Below are 19,250 nucleotides of genomic sequence, written 5' to 3' on the forward strand. Positions count from 1 at the left end.
GTCCAATGGTTTCACAGTAAAGTGCCACTAGCAGTAGGACTGACCTGTTCTGTGTTGGCAAAACTATGATGGAAAAGATTAATCTATAAATGTATGTTTCTACTGCTAATTTAGAGGCATAGGCTGTACCAAATAACTGCAAAAGGAAAAGACTCACTAGGTTTATGAAAGCATAACTGTTCATATATCACTGTTACTGCTCTAGAACGAATCAAACTAATACAGTGGTACCTGGACTGGGACTGGCGTTGAGTTTAAAAGGCATTGAGTTCCAAGGTATTTTTTCCCATAAGGATGTATGGGAAACCTGTTAATGCATTCCATGGTTCCGTGGACTTGCATATATTTTAGGATAATGTAAAATAATGGGGTTGTTTTTGACACTTACACACTGAAAATAACACAGATATAATTTTAAAACACTGAAATAAAAAGCTGATTCTTACAATTTCTCAGAACCCTGAGCTGTGACACAAGTTTAAAAGTGAAACAGTGAGGAAAATCCACCTAAACACAGATGAATGTGAAGTTTTCAGAGTAAATCTGATATTCCACACAAATGCAGTTTCGTCTCATATGCACACTTTGATGACGTATTACTGCACCGCTCAAGCCGAGCGCTGAACAAAGCGACTGTTCATTGTTGATTTGAAATTAAATAAATAATTTAAAAAAAAAAACTGAACGTGTTGAGTTTAAGGGAAACGTTGAGTTTAAGGGTACACATTTCTCAAAAAAGGGCGTTGCGTTTCAAAAATGTTGAGTTTAGGGGAGGTTGAGTTACAAGGTACCACTGTAGTAGTACACAAACATAGACATACATGCACGTCTTGAAATAAAATAATTTATGCATCAAATAATTCAAGTTCTATAATGGTGCTGTCTTACTGCTTCTCTTGTTTAAATTACATTTAGACAAACAGCACTGACAGGTGAAGTGAATAACACTGATTATCTCTTCATCACAGCACCTGTTAGTGGGTGGGATATATTAGGCAGCAAGTGAACATTTTAACCTCAAAGTTGATGTGTTAGAAGCAGGAAAAATGGTCAAGCGTAAGGATTTAAGCGAGTTTGACAAGGGTCAAATTATGATGGCTAGACGACTGGGTTAGAGCATCTCCAAAACTGCAGCGCTTGTGGGGTGTTCCCAGTCTGCAGTCAACAGTATCTATCAAAAATGGTCCAGGGAAGGAACAGTGATATACCGGCGACAGGGTCATGGGCGACCAAGGCTCATTGATGCACGTGGGGAGCGAAGGCTGGCCAGTGTGGTCCGATCCAACAGACGAGCTACTGTAGTTCAGATTGCTGAAAAAGTTAATGCTGGTTCTGATAGAAAGATGTCAGCCTCCATACCTCGATGGGTCAGGGCTGTTTTGGCAGCAAAAGAGGACCAACACAATATTAGGAATGTGGTCATAATGTTATGCCTCATCTGTGTAAAAAGCTCACTGAAGTTTATCAAGTCTTACAAACTTAGAACTAATCCATACAAATGTTATCATATTGTGATAAATGTATAGCCAATAAATGCACAACCATTAATAAAGAGAAAGCTGACATAAAGGCTTAATGCTATTGACACAAACCACACTGTGATCTACACATACCACGTCTGTCTTCTGTGCTTGTAAATCCATGTAGTTTGGGTCATGCATTCTTTACCTTTGTAAGTTTTTGAGTACAAAGGGATTGCTCAATGGCACATTCATTTTTACACAATCATTGCTTGGCAAACTTAAGCAGAAACATTAAAGCTTCATTACAAAACAGTTAACCTTGAGTTTGATTGTATGTTGACTTACAGAATTGTGTAAAAATATATACAGTGGGGTCAAAAAGTATTTAGTCAGCCACTGATTGTGCAAGTTCTCCTACTTAGAAAGATGAGAGAGGTCTGTAATTTTCATCATAGCTACACTTCAACTATGAGAGACAAAATCAGAAAAAAAAATCCAGGAAATCACATTTTAGGATTTTTAAAGAATTTATTCGTAAATTATGGTGGAAAATAAGTATTTGGTCAATAACAAACAAGCAAGATTTCTGGCTCTCACAGACCTGTAACTTCTTCTTTAAGAAGCTTTCCTGTCCTCCACTCGTTACCTGTATTAATGGCACCTGTTTGACCTCGTTATCTGTATAAAAGACACCTGTCCACAGCCTCAAACAGTCAGACTCCAAACTCAACCATGGCCAAGACCAAAGAGCTGTCGAAGGACACCAGGAAGAAAATTGTAGACCTGCACCAGGCTGGGAAGAGTGAATCTACAATAGGCAAGCAGGTTGGTGTGAATAAATCAACTGTGGGAGCAATTGTAGGAAAATGGAAGACATACAAGACCATTGATAATCTCCCTTGGGGTCAAGATCTCATCCCGTGGGGTTAAAATGATCATGAGAACGGTGAGCAAAAATCCCAGAACTATACAGAGGGACCTGATGAATGACCTGCAGAGAGCTGGGACCAAAGTACCAAGGCTACCATCAGTAACACACTACGTCGAGAGGGACTCAAATCCTGCAGTGCCAGGCGTGTCCTCCTGCTTAAGCCAGTACATGTCCAGGCCCATCTGAAGTTTGCCAGAGAGCATATGGATGATCCAGAAGAGGATTGGGAGAATATCATGTGGTCAGATGAAACCAAAATGGAACTTTTTGGTAAAAACTCAACTCGTCGTGTTTGGAGGAAGAGGAAGAACCGAAGAACACCATACCTACTGTGAAGCATGGGGGTGGAAACATCATGCTTTGGGGCTGTTTTTCTGCAAAGGGGACAGGACGACTGATCCGTGTTAAGGGAAGAATGAACTGGGCCATGTATCGTGAGATTTTAATCCAAAACCTCCTTCCATCAGTGAGAGCATTGAAGATGGAACGTGGCTGGGTCTTCCAGCATGACAATGATCCTAAACACACCGCTCGGGCAACGAAGGAGTGGCTCTGTAAAAAGCATTTCAAGGTCCTGGACTGGCCTAGCCAGTCTCCAGACCTCAACCCCATAGAAAATTTGTGGAGTCCGTGTTGCCCAGCGACAGCCCCAAAACATCACTGCTTTAGAGGAGATCTGCATGGAGGAATGGGCCAAAATACCAGCTACAGTGTGTGCAAACCTGGTGAAGACTTACAGGAAACGTTTGACCTCTGTCATTGCCAACAAAGGTTATGTTACAAAGTATTGAGTTGAACTTTTGTTATTGACCAAATACTTATTTTCCACCATAATTTACAAATAAATTCTTTACAAATCCTACAATGTGATTTCCTGGATTTTTTTTTCTCATTTTGTCTCTCATAGTTGAAGTGTACATATGATGAAAATTACAGACCTCTCTCATCTTTCTAAGTAGGAGAACCTGCACAATCAGTGGCTGACTAAATACTTTTTGACCCCACTGTATATAAAAAATATATTTATATACACTGATCCGCAATAACATTAAAACCACCTCCTTGTTTCTATACTCACTGTCCATTTTATCAGCTCCACTTACCATATAGAACCATATATTGACTGTAGTCCATCTGTTTCTCTGCATGCTTTGTTAGCCTGCTTTCACCCTGTTCTTCAATGGTCAGGACCACCACAGAGCAGGTATTATATGGATGGTGGATGATTCTCAGCACTGCAGTGACACTGACATGGTGGTGGTGTATTAGTGTGTGTTGAGCTGGTATGAGTGGATCAGACACAGCAGTGCTAATGGAGTTTTTAAATACTGTGTCCACTCACTGTTCACTCTATTAAACTCTCTTATCTAGTTGGTTCACCTTGTAGATGTAAAGTCAGATCTAAAGTAAAATCTATTGCTGCTGTTTGAGTTGGTCATCTTCTAGACCTTCATCAGTGGTCAGGACACTGCCCACAGGGCACTGTTGGCTGGATGTTTTTGGTTGGTGGACTATTCTCAGTCCAGCAGTGACAGTGAGGCGTACTGCAGTCTGCAGTCAGTAATTGTTGAACTGAAGTGCTTCTATATGGTCTATATGGAGCTGATAAAATGGACAGTGAGTGTAGAAACAAGGAGGTGGTTTTTATGTTATGGCTAATACTTATATTTTTTATCATATTTTTTTTTCATTCTAACATGGTGTAATGGTGCTTGACCTTTATGCTGCAATCCACTAGTTTCTATATCTGTCTCCTTCACATTGTATCGTAGCTCTACATATCTTTAAAATCTTTCAGTGCACATTTGTGTCAATACCATCCATCTGTTTTTATATTTTCATCTGTCTTTCCATTCTTTTTTTTCTCACCACAAAATGCATCTTCCTCCTCTATTTGTATAGTGATCCATCAGTCTATTTATCTCATCATGCTGCCAAACAATCCATTTACACATTTATCTGTCCATCAGATTACATTCTACTCTCCATTTGTTTAACTATCTCTGTCTGTGTCTATGACTATATCTACTTATCAAGAGTCCTTCCCATCAATGTAACTCTCTTTGGCAGATTTACATTCATTTTCATATAATGGAGTCTGCAGAAAAGTTGTAAAAAGGATTGCTTCTTTTGTTTTATATGTTAACACTTATAGAATTTTAAATCTGATCGGATTTTACACCTAAGTTAACCTGGCTCTGTGGTCAATTCCATCACAAAAACATGTTCACTTGTAGGACTGTTAAAACTACTGGTAGCAAAAAGGCACAATGGGATTGGGTGGTGGATCATTCTCAGCACTGCAGTGACATGGTGGTGGTGTGTTAGTGTGTGTTGTGCTGGTGTGAATGGATAGGACACAGCAGCGCTGGTTGAGTTTTTAAGCACCTCACTGTCCCTGCTGAACTGAGAATAGTCCACCAACCAAAAATATACCCAGCCAACAGTGCCCCATGGGCAGCGTCCTGTGACCACTGATGAAGGTCTCAAAGATGACCAACTCAAACAGCAGCAATAGATGAGCGATCATCTCTGACTTTACATTTACAAGGTGGGCCAACTAGATAGGAGTGTCTAATAGAGTGGACAGTGAGTGGACACAGTATTTAAAAACTCCATCAGCGCTGCTGTGTCTGATCCACTCATACCAGCACAATACAAACTAACACACCACCACCATGTCAGTGTCACTTCAGTGCTGAGAATGATCCACCACCTAAATAACATCTACTCTGTGGTGGTACTGTGGTGCTTATTATCATTGAAGAACAGGGTAAAAGCAGGCTAAAAAGTATGGAGAGAAACAGATGCACTACAGTCAGTAATTGTAGAACTACAAAGTGCTTCTATTTGGTATGTGGAGCTGATAAAATGGACAGTGAGTGTAGAAACAAGGAGGTGGTTTTAATGTTATGGCTGATCAGTGTATATTTTATGATAGTACACAGAGAGGTGTGACATTCTGCGCTTGTCCAGCTACTTTTGTGTCATTAAGGTCCTGACAAAACAGGCTAAAACCAGACTAAACTGAAGCAGGTCACTGCCTTCTAGATTCCATTTTGGCCTTGTCTGGCACTAGAGCAGGACTGACCCTCATGCTGTTGCCACAGGCAGGCCAGCTCCCTGCTGGGGCACAATCAGTTCTGAATGTTCAAAGAACATAGTTGCCTGATGGATTAACCACTTCTCTCTACCTCTTGGCTACATGAACAAAGATACTGGTTACCCACAATCTGCCCCTTTCTGACACAGAACTGCCTCAAAGCAAGATTCCTATCCTTCTTAGCCGCAATGCCATCATTTACTGTGGCTTATATTCACCATCATGGCTGGAAATGTTAAATCATATAGTCATTTTTTTATAAAGCAGAAACACTGCAACCACATTCAGTAACACACAGCTGACACATTTATTACAAATATTTAAGAATATTTTAGATACAGATTCTTTTGTCTTTTTTTATGGGGGGTGTGGGGCATATTATTACGATCATTATAACATTAAAACCACCTCTTTGTTTCTACACTCACTGTCCATTTTATCAGCTCCACTTACCGTGGAAAATCACTTTGTAGTTATACAATTACTGACTGTAGTCCATCTGTTTCTCTACATAATTTTTTAGCCTGCTTTCACCCTGTTCTTCAATGTTTAGGACCCCCAGAGGACCACCACAGAGCAGGTATTATTTAGGTTGTGGATCATTTTTAGCACTGCAGTGACACTGACATGGTGGTGGTGTGTTAGTGTGTGTTGTGCTGGTGTGAGTGGATCAGACACAGTAGCGCTGCTGGAGTTTTTAAATACTATGTCCACTCACTGTCCACTCTATTAGACACTCCTACCTAGTTGGTTCACCTTCTAGATGTAAAGTCAGAGACGATCGCTCATCTATTGCTGCTGTTTGAGTTGGTCATCTTCTAGACCTTCATCAGTGGTCACAGGACGCTGCCCACAGGGCACTGTTGGCTGGATATATTTTTGGTCGGTGGACTATTTTCAGTCCAGCAGTGACAGTGAGGTGCTTAAAAACTCCATCAGCATTGCTGTGTCATATCCACTCATACTAGCACAACACACATTAACACACCACCACGTCAGTCTTCCACTCCATCCAAATCGGTTTCTACCATGCTAGATAACATGGGTCAGCTGGGCTTATCAGATCCCTGGCATGCTGGTAATCCTCAGGGAAGAGCCTATTCCTTTTTCACCATACCTTTTCGAGAATCGACTTTTTCCTACTAAATAATTCAACAGGTTGGCACCTCACAATATCATACTATTGTTGTATCTGATCATGCCCCAATTTCAGTAGATGTTAATTTTGCCCTCTGTACCTCCCCCTATAAGCCTTGGAGATTTAACCCTCTGTTTTTCTCTAATGACCAGTGTCACTGCAGTGCTGAGAATGATCCACCACCCAAATAATACCTACTCTGTAGTGCTCCTCTGGGGGTCCTGACCATTGAAGAACAGGGTGAAAGCAGGCTAAAAAAGTATGTAGAGAAACAGATGGACTACAGTCAGTAATTGTAGAACTACAAAGTGCTGATAAAATGGACAGTGAGTGTAGAAACAAGGAGGTGGTCATAATGTTATGCCTTGCTGCATTAAGAGAGATCACGCAAGCCAGAAATCTTAAATCTCAACTTTAAGTGGAAGATCTTGTAACTGCAAATGCATATGATATACATAATTTAATACTCATCTGATCATTACCATGTAAACAGTACACGTATCATGTAAACAGGAAATTATTATGTCAACTTTTTAAATCATATTTATTCAGTGACTGTGCAGACAAACTTGGTATTAACCTAAGGGAACCATGCCAGCAAAAATGGTTTACTAATCATACATAACCTAACCCACTGAAATACCTGACCTCCTTACTGTACTGGCTGAGTATTCAGGCGTGTTCTGTTCTCTTGGTAACTATTTGACTTTATACAACAGTTAGTTCCGACCTTACAATCTGATTGGTTGAGAAGCGTTCTAACTGTGCTGATATTCGTGATAACAGCACGGCCTTTTCACACCACAACTGTATTACTCCGCTGACGCGTTGCCAGTAACGACAAGCTTCATGCACACAAACGCGCACGCAGGCGACACACACTTTATTCCCGATCTCGTTTTAAATCCGCGATCTGATACACAATCTAGCGCACTGTGTAGGGAACATAAATCCGCGATCTGATACACAATCTTGCGCACTGTGTAGGGAACATAAATCCGCGATCTGATACACAATCTAGTGCACTATGTAGGAAACATAAATCCGCGATCTGATATACAATCTAGTGCACTATGTAGGGAACATAAATCCGCGATCTGATACACAATCTTGCGCACTGTGTAGGGAACATAAATCCGCGATCTGATACACAATCTAGTGCACTATGTAGGGAACATAAATCCGCGATCTGATATACAATCTAGTGCACTATGTAGGGAACATAAATCCGCGATCTGATACACAATCTAGTGCACTATGTAGGGAACATTAATGTGTTTGTGATGCGAACATTTAACATTAATACTGCAAATGTACTATTATATATCCACTTTATGTGGATCCAACAGACTCTTTTAGATGACAATCTCGTCATGTCCTGACATTGTACTGTATCTACATGTAGAATAGCTGCCCTTTTTTCATGTCATCATTTTTTTTATTATTATTATTATTTTAATTGCCAATAAATGCAACCTATGCTTGCAATTAACAACTAGCAACTATTCATTTGACTACTCTTTACACATCTTTTTCAGAAAGGAAAAAGTAAGAGACACTGGACAAACTTATCTCATTACGTACAGTTTGGGCAGAAGTGCCACATATAGTTTTGGTGCTGCACAGCTTTTGGAACCAGAGTGTAATGTAGTTGTTATCTGTAGTGTAGTGTAGTGTAGTGTTTGAAGTCTGGTGTATTCTCCACCTATAAACTTGTGGTTTTCAGAAACTGCAATTTCCTTTCACTTTCCAAAAGGCTATTAGGTGGAATTGTCCCGAGTGTATTACCTGTTTTCTTCTTAGTATTCCCAGTAAAAGCTCTTGACCATTACTTTCCGGATAAGGCTTTTACTGTAGATGAATCCATATGTAATGGTGAGAGTTTTGTAGTAAACTCTAGTAGAATTTGGACTGACCCTTTACTTTCTAGATGCAATTACATGAATCTGAGCTTACTCAGATTGCACAAGAGTACAGAGATAAAAGCAAATTGTATTGTGTTCAGGTATAAGCCAATGAAGCAATCAGGCTCATACTATCCAGTTTCAGTCAAGTCTACTGTTGATCGTGCTCTGATTTAGAGTCCAGATATTCAACTGTTAATGCTACATCTTGATTTTTTCATTAAATCAACTTTTTAAAGGTTCCTGCTGTGAAAAAGATCATTAAAACAATCCAGATCTGCAACACTGATAAAAGAACTGACTATATTCTGATTTTTGCAATGTTTATGCCATAGCTGGAGCTTAGCTTTTTACAGAAGCACTGAAGTTGGTGATCAGCACTGTGAATTGGCCAAAGGCTATTATTGATTTTAAGTGTTTGGTGTATTAGTGTGTGCCTCAGGTTTTTGCTACTTTGCTTTGAACGCTTTGGTTAAAAAATGTCAAAAGCACCTTAAAATCTACTAATTTTAATTGTTATGATAATACTGAGCTGGTCTGCTTAAAAACATTCTATTTAAACTAGTGTAAAATTACCACAGCTGCGGATCTATTTTTCTTGGCATGCTGCCTACCAGGGCAAGCCTGTAGGTGCTAGATGTAAGTGTCTTTACACAGTAGGGATAAACAGTTTTAAGAATAGGTGAACTGTGAATGTCAGAATATGATTTATCTTTGATTTATACATATTTATTTCACATATTTTGTGAATATAGAGTGGAATTAGATATAAACATGATATAAAAGACTACAGTGACCTCGGAGTATTTTATCACCTTGCATTTAATTACATGTCTAGTGAAGCCAAGGCAATAAAGACAACCCAGAATAGAGGGCCCAAAGGCTTACTTATCCTTTCTTTGTCAAACTAAGGATTATTTAAAACACACCAATAAGGCATAACATTATGACCACCTTCCTAATATTGCATTGGTCCCCCTTTTGCTGCCAAAACAGCCCTAACCCGTCGAGGCATGGACACCTCAAACTTGTTGTTGTGCTCCTCAAATCATTCCTGAACCATTTTTGCTTTGTGGCCAAAGTCATCAGGGAATTCTGTTTCCATGAAAGGGTGTACATGGTCTGCAACAATGCTTAGATAGGTGGTACATGTCAAATTAACATCCACATGGATGCCTGCTTCCCATAGTGCATCCTGGTGCCATGTGTTCCCCAGGTAAGCAACGCACACGCACCCGCCCATCCACGTGATATAAAAGAAAATGTGATTTATCAGACCAGGCCATCCTTTTCCATTGCTCCGTGGTCCAGTTGCTCACATGCCCATTGTTGGCGCTTTCGGCGGTGGACAGGGGTCAGCTTGGGCACTCTGACTGGTCTGCGGCTATGCAGCCCCATACACAACAAACTGTAATGCACTGTATATTCTGACACCTTTCTATCAGAACCAGCATTAACTTCGTCAACAATTTGAGCTACAGTAGCTCGTCTGTTGGATCAGACCACACAGGCCAGCCTTTGCTCCCTACATGCATCAATGAGCCTTGGCCGCCCATTACCCTGTCGCCAGTTCACCACTGTTCTTTCCTTGGGCCACTTTTGATAGATACTGACCACTGCAGACCGGGAACACCCCACAAGAGCTGCAATTTTGGAGATGCTTTGACCCAGTTGTCTAGCCATCACAACTCGCTCAAAACAGACCTGTGTTGGCCATTTTTCCTGCTTATAACACATCAAGGATAAAATGTTCACTTGCTGCCTTATATATCCCACCCACTAACAGGTGCCGTGATGAAAAGATAATCAGTGCTATTCACTTCACCTGACAGTGGTCATAATGTTATGCCTGGTCAGTGTATGTTTATGTGAATGATTGTATGGTTGTCTGTGCATCTGTTTGCTTAATTATATTTAGTTGCATAAGAGACATATCACCATGTTGAGCAGATAAACTATCTATCAACCCAGTCCTATCTAATATAGCACCATAGTACCATGGTCAGTGCATAAAACTCCAAAAACATATAGACAGAACTCACTCTAATACAGTGGAGTGTATTAGCATTTTCATTTTCGTCAACTGCTCTATCCTGGTCAGTGTTGTTGTGGGTCTAGTTCCAATGGGAAACGTTGGGTGCCTGGCAAGAATATCCTGGACATTGTGCCAATCCATCGCAGGGTTTTGGTTATCTCCCCTCACACGTAACCATGCATGTCACTGTAGGTTCTCGGCTGGCTGGTAGCACTGCTAAGATTTGAACCTGGATCTTAGAAGTGGTGGGCTAGCGTAATAGATTGCTATGCCACTTGAGAGAAGAATAATACCAAAAACTGCCATGTAATTCTGACAGTATACACAAATATCTTTAAAAATGGTCATGAGTCTGTGCCGGCTTATAGCAACCATGGGCATCAGTGATAACCATTTGGCACTACAGTGAAAAGAAGGTAATTTTTTTTTCCTTCCAGGTGGTTGTCCTTGGTCTATAGCTGTCAGCACTCTCTCACTGAGGAGATAAACTGTTGCCTTCCTCTCTTCTCTAAAAATAAGCATTTGTTTATTGATGTAGTGATTTACAGCTCTACCTGTGCTAGGCTGTCAGAAAATATTACTCCCAGGCCAAGCTCTACGTTCAGCCAAAGCAGCTGTACAGGACAATGCATAGCATTGTGGGGGTATGAAGCTTGAAAGGCTGTAGCAAAGTCTGTCATTAGGGTGCATCTTAACCAAGGCTACACATTCCACTCCTTAGTCAATATTTATAAGATTATTGAGCACCTTAAAGTTGAAACTGTATGAAGTACAAATCATTATGCATATTAAATATCAGAATTGAGCATATTAATGGTCACTTACCCTGAGAATTATTTAAAAAAGCACATGTAAAGAGAAACCTGGTAGAAAATAGAGATATAATTGAAGTACTGCCTGAATTGTCTTGTTTTCACTGGTTTTGTTTTGTATTATTTTGACAACTGTGAAATGAGTCGGCAGACATAATGTACTTGTCTGATTTGCAAACAAACCACTCAGGAAAACGCAGACTGAGTACACAACCCAGGCTCCAAGCTTATCTGGTCTTTTATTGGGTCCAAGTTTGATGGAAAGGTTTGTGTTTGCATTCTCAGTGGTTGGGTTTGAGAAATATCCCACAGCTCCTATAAACATTAATAATTCTAACCGCACATGCTCTACAGAAAGCAAGTTTGCACTGCTTGTTTTTCCCAAATATGCCATCTTTGTTGAGGGGGCACTTAAAAGCTTATTTCTTCAAAATGAACAATGAGACATGAGAAAGGCAGCTTATATTTTGCTCTGTTTAAAATGTGACGAGAATGCAGACCTTAATAAATTTCTTTACATGCTTTCACATGTGTCTGTCGCTCACAAATAATACCCTCAAAAGTCTCTCTGAATGTAAAGACATCAATTTAAATTATTGAGCCACTCATTATGATTATATAGAAGTATACAGTCCGGCCAAAATTGCACCTAATTATTAGGTTTAGGTTTTGAAACCACACCCATTATTAAAAGGGGTATAAAAATAATTACATACAATTGCATATAATTAAATGCCTCCAGTTTAGTGGCAACAATTTGAAAAAGGACCTTTTCTATTTCACTGTGACCAGTGCTAGGTCCATAAAGACATGTTTTGACACACATAGCTTGACCTTCTTGTCTAACATTTCTACCTGTCTGCACAAATGTATTTTAAATGTAGTTAAATGACTGGGTACAATTATGCACCTTAAAATATTGCAAAATGCTTCAAGTGAAGGTAGTTTTGGCCTCATGTTTCAGCTAAACAGCATTTGTTTGTTACTAAAATGTTACTTATTTTAGCTCACTGTATTTTGGGGGTTCGTCTGTAAATCACATTGTCTGTACATCAGCAGACTATTTAGTACAGTTCTTTATGCTTTGTGACGGAGCCAAAATGCATGTCTTCATTTCAAGCAACTTGAATATGAACGTCATTGTATTGTAAAAGGCTCACTACGAAATAAAACTATTTAAAACGTTTTTGCAACTAGAGTAACAAATGAAAGCTAAAATGGCATAGCTCTATGCAAAGTATTTGCTATTTTTTAATTTGCAATGACTAAAATGCACAAAATGTTTTATAATTCATTATTTTTAAGTAAAATTATTGAGCACCACTAATGGCATTCGTAGGTGACTTGCAAGTCCTTAACCATTGCTAACCAAGAGGAACATAAAGGCTTGTGTTTTTGTTTTCTAAATATAACTTGTTTTAAAGAAACAGTTTCATGAGTTCTGAGTCTTTTGGGATAATGTTTTTGGACTAATAGGTCAAAAATGGCTCAAGCCCCACCACTGCCATGTTGCCACTGTTGGGCCCTTGAGCAAGGCTCTTAACCCTCAATCACTTTGATAATATACAGTCACAGTACTGTAAGTCGCTTTGGATAACAGCGTCCGCTAAATGCCGAAAATGTAAAGGTAAAAAATTTAATACCAAACCATACATGGTGGTGGTAGAATAATTGTAAGGGGATACCCAATTTAGTGGGTGTGTTTGAAAACCTAGTGAGCTGCCTTGCTGTCTTACTGCCTACATATGAAGCTGCCTAAGTAGAGAGGATTCTAATAAGTCATCGACTTATAAGGCAGATTATTCGAACGCACTACTTAAGTAAGTTTTCGCTTACTAAGCTAACGCAGTTAGCCTCATGCCATTCAAACCAATAGGATGGGATGGCACAACGTGCTAGCATGTCAACTAACGTCTTTCTCCATGTACCGAAAACGGTTAAATTAGCTTATAAGCCCGAATTTGCAGATAAATGGCACTTGTGTACCTTTATACAAATCAATAATAATTTATTTACGTTTTAAAATAACTCAGTTTGTTTCCCCGCACCGTCCGCCATATTTGTTATTTCTCTAAGTTGTGCCGCACTGAATGCTGGGATTGCCTTCACCGTTAAGGCAGCATCAGATGCTCCCTCGTTATTCTGTCAAAATACAGTTCAAATTTAAGGTGACTTAGTAGACAGCATTTTTAGGCATCTAGGAATCCGAACAGCCTACTTCTCGGGAGCATGCATAGGATGACGTAAAATGCTGTCTATGTAGAGAGCTCACTAGGTTTTCGAACACACCCAGTGACTGCAGCAAGACAAGAATTCAAATCACAAGAGCATATTCACCTTCAAAAGAAACAAAAGGTTAAAGTTTTTTTTAAGTGTCCTAGTCAAATGTCTAACTTTTCTAACCCAATTGAGATGCTGTAACAGGATGGGCAGTTCTAAAGCCCTTCAATGTGGCTGAAGTAATTGTGAAAATAGTAAGCCATCATTTCTCTAGAGCAAAGTAAAAGATTAACCTCCAGTTATCTGAAGCATTTGTTTGCAGTCACAACAGATAGTGTTAAAGGTGGCACAACAAGCTATTAAATTTTGTCTTGCAATCACTTAATCTCATGCAGCTCAAGCTTGTGTGAGATCACCTATAATTTTTATTTTATTGTTTACTCAGGTTGTCTGTGTCAACTTGAAATTGGCTGAATGTGTGACGTATGCAAACACAGAAGATTATTCTAAAATAGCATTTGGGCATGGAACCATTTGTATGGGAACATAACAGTAAAGTATTAAAATGTTTATACACCTTCAAGAACAACACTTAATGTACTCATCATGAATATATTAAAATTTTAATAGCTGGCGCCCAGGTGGCGCTGCGGGAAATTCCACTAGCACACCAGTGCCGAGATTCTGAACTCCTCAGTTCGAAATTCGGCATGGCCATCGATCTGCTGGGCGCCATCTAGCGGGCATAATTGGCAGTGCCTGCAGCAGACATAGTCTGACCGGACCGAATGACCGGACTATGTGGGTGTGGTCTTCTAATACTGTGTAAGGACCCTGATTAGCAGATAGAGAGGCGCTTGTGCAGAATGCATGGGTGAAAAAGGGTTCCGCTAAGGGCTGCCCACGGGTCGGAGGAGGCGTGAGCAGCAATATACCCACCTCGACTACAATCAGGAATCCCACAGCAGCAGAAGACAAATTGACTACGCTAAATTGGGAGAAAATGCATAAATAAAATAGAAAAAAAGTAAATGAATAGCTGATCTATTTCTTTGTATTTCCACTTTAGTTTTCAGGTCTGTTTAGGTATTTGTACTGTGTGTGTCTCACCCCACAACAATTTGCAAGAAGTTTGAGAGCACAGGTTATGTTCTATCCATGCAGAGTGTAGGTGTATCAAGTTCTAGCAGATAAGACACTGCTGCCCTTTCTCAGACCTTTCAAAATGATCTTCTCACATGACTCCATTCTCTTATATCTCTTAGGCTCTGCATTGATTGAGGATTTATTTGGTGCAAACAGTTTTTGCTCCTTAGGTTCCATTAGTCAGAGCTTAATATATTCTGCATTCTGCACTTTTTGAATCTATTTTATATTTCGGGTATTTGTGGTTCGGGCTCCATTATTCCTGGTATATATTGCTGCTAGAATCTGACGGGGAGAGTCGGTAACTGCTCTTATGCACACTCTATCTCTCTTTAAAGGTTCTGTTGCAATAAACACTTCGTGTTAACATGTGTCCTACCTATCAAGATTTAATCACATTTCTTATTTTTTTTTTTAAATACAGGTGAAATGCTTTCAACATGAGGTTGTTATAATTATATTATTCATGAGGTCTGATGTATATGTGTATACATGGTGGAGTGAGACTGTAAAATGTTGTTTGTCACAATATTTGTAATGTTGTACAAATGTTTTGTGGATGAAATTATATTAGAAAATGAATCTGGGTTTGCATTAGTAGAATGGATGTCCTTATTGAACCTTGTTTGTTTCATACACAGCTTTGCACACGGTCTGCTGATAGTAAATCTTGTAATATAATTCTGAGACGACAGTCATGTAAAATCAATTATATCATTTAATCTCTCCAAAAAATGTTTTCGACATCATTAATTTCAGGACAACCCACACAGAATCTAAGAAATTCACTGACTGGTCTTTTGCCCTTGGCCCCTCACCTCATATCTTGTTTTGTACTCATCCCTAACTCCAAATGCATTAATTATGGCTTTTCATTAAGGCTTTGCAATGCAGTAAACCTTAATAATACTTAATATTTTCTTGTTCTGTTTTTGGTCCTTTTGCTTTTTAATCTAACTTCCACCCACACAGGTAAAGTAGAACTGAACCCATAATTAGCAGCATAATACAATGATAAAGATTTAGCTAAAGCATTTAATGCTTACAACGTTTGTGGGTAAGAGAACGACCCTGAGAGCTAAAGATGTGCACATTCATAAAAAATGCAAACCAAAAACCTTTAATCTTTTAAGTGTATTATTATGTTTGTTTACATAATTTTTTGTTCTTTTGTTTTCCATGCTCTGGCCTATAATTAATACAAGGCATGAGCCAAGCATGAGCCCTTATAGTGGTTTAAGATTAATTGGATAAAAGGCTTAGCCACCATTTAAACTTAAAATGTAAAAAATGAAACACGCCATACATTTTCTTATTAATATTTTAGCTGTTCAAGTCCAGTAATCCAGTAAGTAATTAAAGTGGCTAGAGCTTTGGGCTATCAACTGAAAGGTTGAGAGTTTGAATCCCAGCTCTGCCATGCAGCCACTGTTGGGCCCTTGAGCAAGGCCCTTAACCCTGTCTGCTCCAGGGGCGTTGTACGATGACCCTGCGCTCTGACCCCAGCTTCCAAACAAGCTGGGATAAATTTTGTTGTACTGTACGTCTGATGTTAATTGAGCCTGGGAGTGGCGTCGAGTTTAAAAGGCGTTGAGTTTCAAGGTATTTTTTCCCATAAGGCTGTATGGAAAAACTGTAAATGCATTCCATGGTCCCGTGAAACTGCATATATTTTAGGCAAATGTAAAATAATGGGGTTGTTTTTGACACTTATACACTGACAATAACATGAGTATAATATAAAAACACTAAAATATAATTGACAAACCATAATACCGTATTTCGTGCAGTAAAGGCGTAGTGACAAAATAGCTTTTGGCGCTTTTCGGCTTTTTTTTCACCGTTTGTGCACCGCTTGTGAATGCGCCTTTACTAAACGGAATATGGTATTCCAAGATGAAGCATCTCCAAAGTAAGAAGCGTAAAGAAAACAATAAAGAAGTAAAGCTAAAGTGCAGGTTTTATTGTATTTTTATATTGATTTTTAACTGTTTTCAATTGTATTTGTGTTTTTATATAGACTTATTGTACTAAAACAACGAGCAAAGAATTTTATTAGTAAAGAGAACTTATGAGCAGTAATAATTAAGTTTGGTGTTCCTGTCTCCTTCTTTTAGTACATTAAACCATGTTAAGCTTTTTTTTACTATAAGCGTTTTAAACTCGGGAAAGGTGATTCTCACATTTTCTCAGAACCCCCAGCTATAATGCAAATTCGTCTCATATTTGCACTCTGATGATGTTTCACCGCAACGCTCATGAACAAAGTGGCTGTTCATTGTTAAGTTAAAATTAAATACATTTTTTTTTAAGGCAGAACACATTGAATTTAAGGAAAATGTTGACTTTAAGGGTACAGTTTTCTCCACGAAGGGTGTTGAGTTTCAAATGTTGCAAGTTTAGGGTACGTCGAGTTACAAGGTACCACTGTATATGTATATATGACAAATGAAGGCCTTCTATTCTATTTTACTCAATTCTAGTTTCAAAGTTATAACCAAAACCTGAGGTAGATGAAGGAACACTTAAGTGTGGGGCACAAGTACTTTAGTTACTACGTCACCATTCAAAAGCACACCTACTACAGAGGCTACATACTGCTGCTATCCACTATCAAATCTTTCCTCTTTATCACTTTATTGTTGTTCTTTTTTCAATAATTTCCTACAATGCTAAAAAAACTAAACATATTGTTTGTTTATCATCACATTGTTCTTTTTTTATTTTTCCATTTGTGTTTGTTGCATTGAACACAAAAAAATAGTGAAGAAAAACAAATGACTCTTTGTACTTTCTTTATTTATCCACAGATAACCGTCGCATTAATTTGGAAAGATCCCGCTCACGCCACAATGCAAACACTATGGGACGGTGATTGCAGCATATTGTTTGTGCACGCTAGACAAGTGCCAAAGACCAGGAGTGAGGACACTACAGAGGTCTGAACATAATGGTGCAGATTTTTTCAGTGTGTGCCTTCTAGTATGGGCTGTTCCTCACACTACCTACACACACACACACACACACACACACACACACACACACACACACACACACACACACACACACACACAGAAGCATACACATCAAGAATAAATGGTCCTCGGAAGTGAAGACTACACCCTACTACTACTACTCTCCCATTGTATCTTTATGGTCTTTTCAACATCTGGAAATTACGTTTTTTTTAGTGTAAACATTTATCATATTTTGCCTTTTGTCCCTGTTTTTATTATCTAGGTAAAGGTTAAATCTCCTTTCCACTTATCTGCTGTGTGTGACTTTTCAGATAGAATAGATCTGATGCAGTTTGATGTCTTACTTTTACATTTTTAATACACATATTTTATTGTTGTGCTTTTGACAAAATTATCTGCCAGACAGGGATACATATCAAAATAATTAATGAACTGCCAATAATTGAACAATTTGCACACTGTAGTTATGTTTCAATATATAAAATCAGTTCTAAAGTTTCTTATAAAGTAGTATCACTGCTTGTTTGGTTGTGTACTCTACCCTACATGTTTTTACCTCAACCTATTTTTGTTCTTTATGCTTTTTTAAAAAGTATCCTACATAGGGGAGGGGCTGTTTTGTTACATTGAGAAGCATGCTTTATATTTTAAGACACTTATAAGTGTTTGCCAGTTTAAAAACTCGTGATTATGAGACCTGCTGCTGTCAGTCTGATTTGAAGACAGAAAGACAGACATTGGTAAAGACAGAAAATATGCATGCATGCCATGTTGTAGCTGCCTCTGAGGAAAGCATTATTAGAATCACACTTCTGCTACCCCTCCCTTTTGTACATCAAATAAATAACTGCTTTCCATAATGTGCTTTCTCTCATTTTGTTTCTCTATAGCACTACAGGCAAATTCATGTAAAACACACTCTCCACGCAATCAAAACAAAGGTATTGGCCAGTATGATTCTGCTTGCGTGGAATTAAATAACACAGTTTATTTCTTCCATGCATGATGCATGGTTATAGAGACATCTTCTTTTATGAGGGCAAGAGTTCCACTCTTAGCATATGACTGCCCTAAAGCTTTGAAAAGTAATATCTTCAACACAATGTTGTACATTGGCTTGTTATACAATATAAAACAGGTTAAAATGGTTTGGTTTTTGAAACATCATGATTTAACTACTCTTTGTTATGTAACCTTCATAATATTGAATGGAGATGTAATACTCCCAAACTGACTAAATTGAACAAAAATAGGCATTTCAGAGATGGATGTAGTTTGTTGTATTGTTTACTTTTTTATTCATTACTTTACATCAGGCAATTAAAATATCATATTCTGTTGATTAATAATTAAATACTTTAAATATAAATCTGTTTTTAAGGCATTGTCTTGTTATGCATTTTTAAATGTAATTACTATCAATTGCTTTCCATTCAGAAGTCAGATTTTCCCTTAAACTGTTATAATATGTAATATACTAAGTAAAATGCAGATTTTTTTACTTGTACCTTCCACTGGTT

At 38.6% G+C, this 19,250-nt stretch overlaps 1 protein-coding gene across 3 annotated transcripts in view; it reads left to right on the forward strand.

The window, feature by feature from the left end:
* The window catches only part of diaph2 (diaphanous-related formin 2), a 496,954-nt gene extending 478,364 nt beyond the window's left edge, over positions 1-18,590 (forward strand). For all 3 annotated transcript variants that reach the window (XM_063000538.1, XM_063000542.1, XM_063000539.1), the window contains one exon: positions 17,563-18,590. In XM_063000538.1, the coding sequence (XP_062856608.1) occupies positions 17,563-17,627 (65 nt within the window). In that variant the 3' untranslated portion in view covers positions 17,628-18,590. The remainder of the gene's footprint in view (positions 1-17,562) is intronic.
* The last annotated feature ends 660 nt before the right edge of the window (positions 18,591-19,250 follow it).

The sequence above is a fragment of the Trichomycterus rosablanca genome, chromosome 8 (genome assembly GCF_030014385.1).
Source record: "Trichomycterus rosablanca isolate fTriRos1 chromosome 8, fTriRos1.hap1, whole genome shotgun sequence".
Taxonomy (NCBI): Eukaryota; Metazoa; Chordata; class Actinopteri; order Siluriformes; family Trichomycteridae; genus Trichomycterus; species Trichomycterus rosablanca.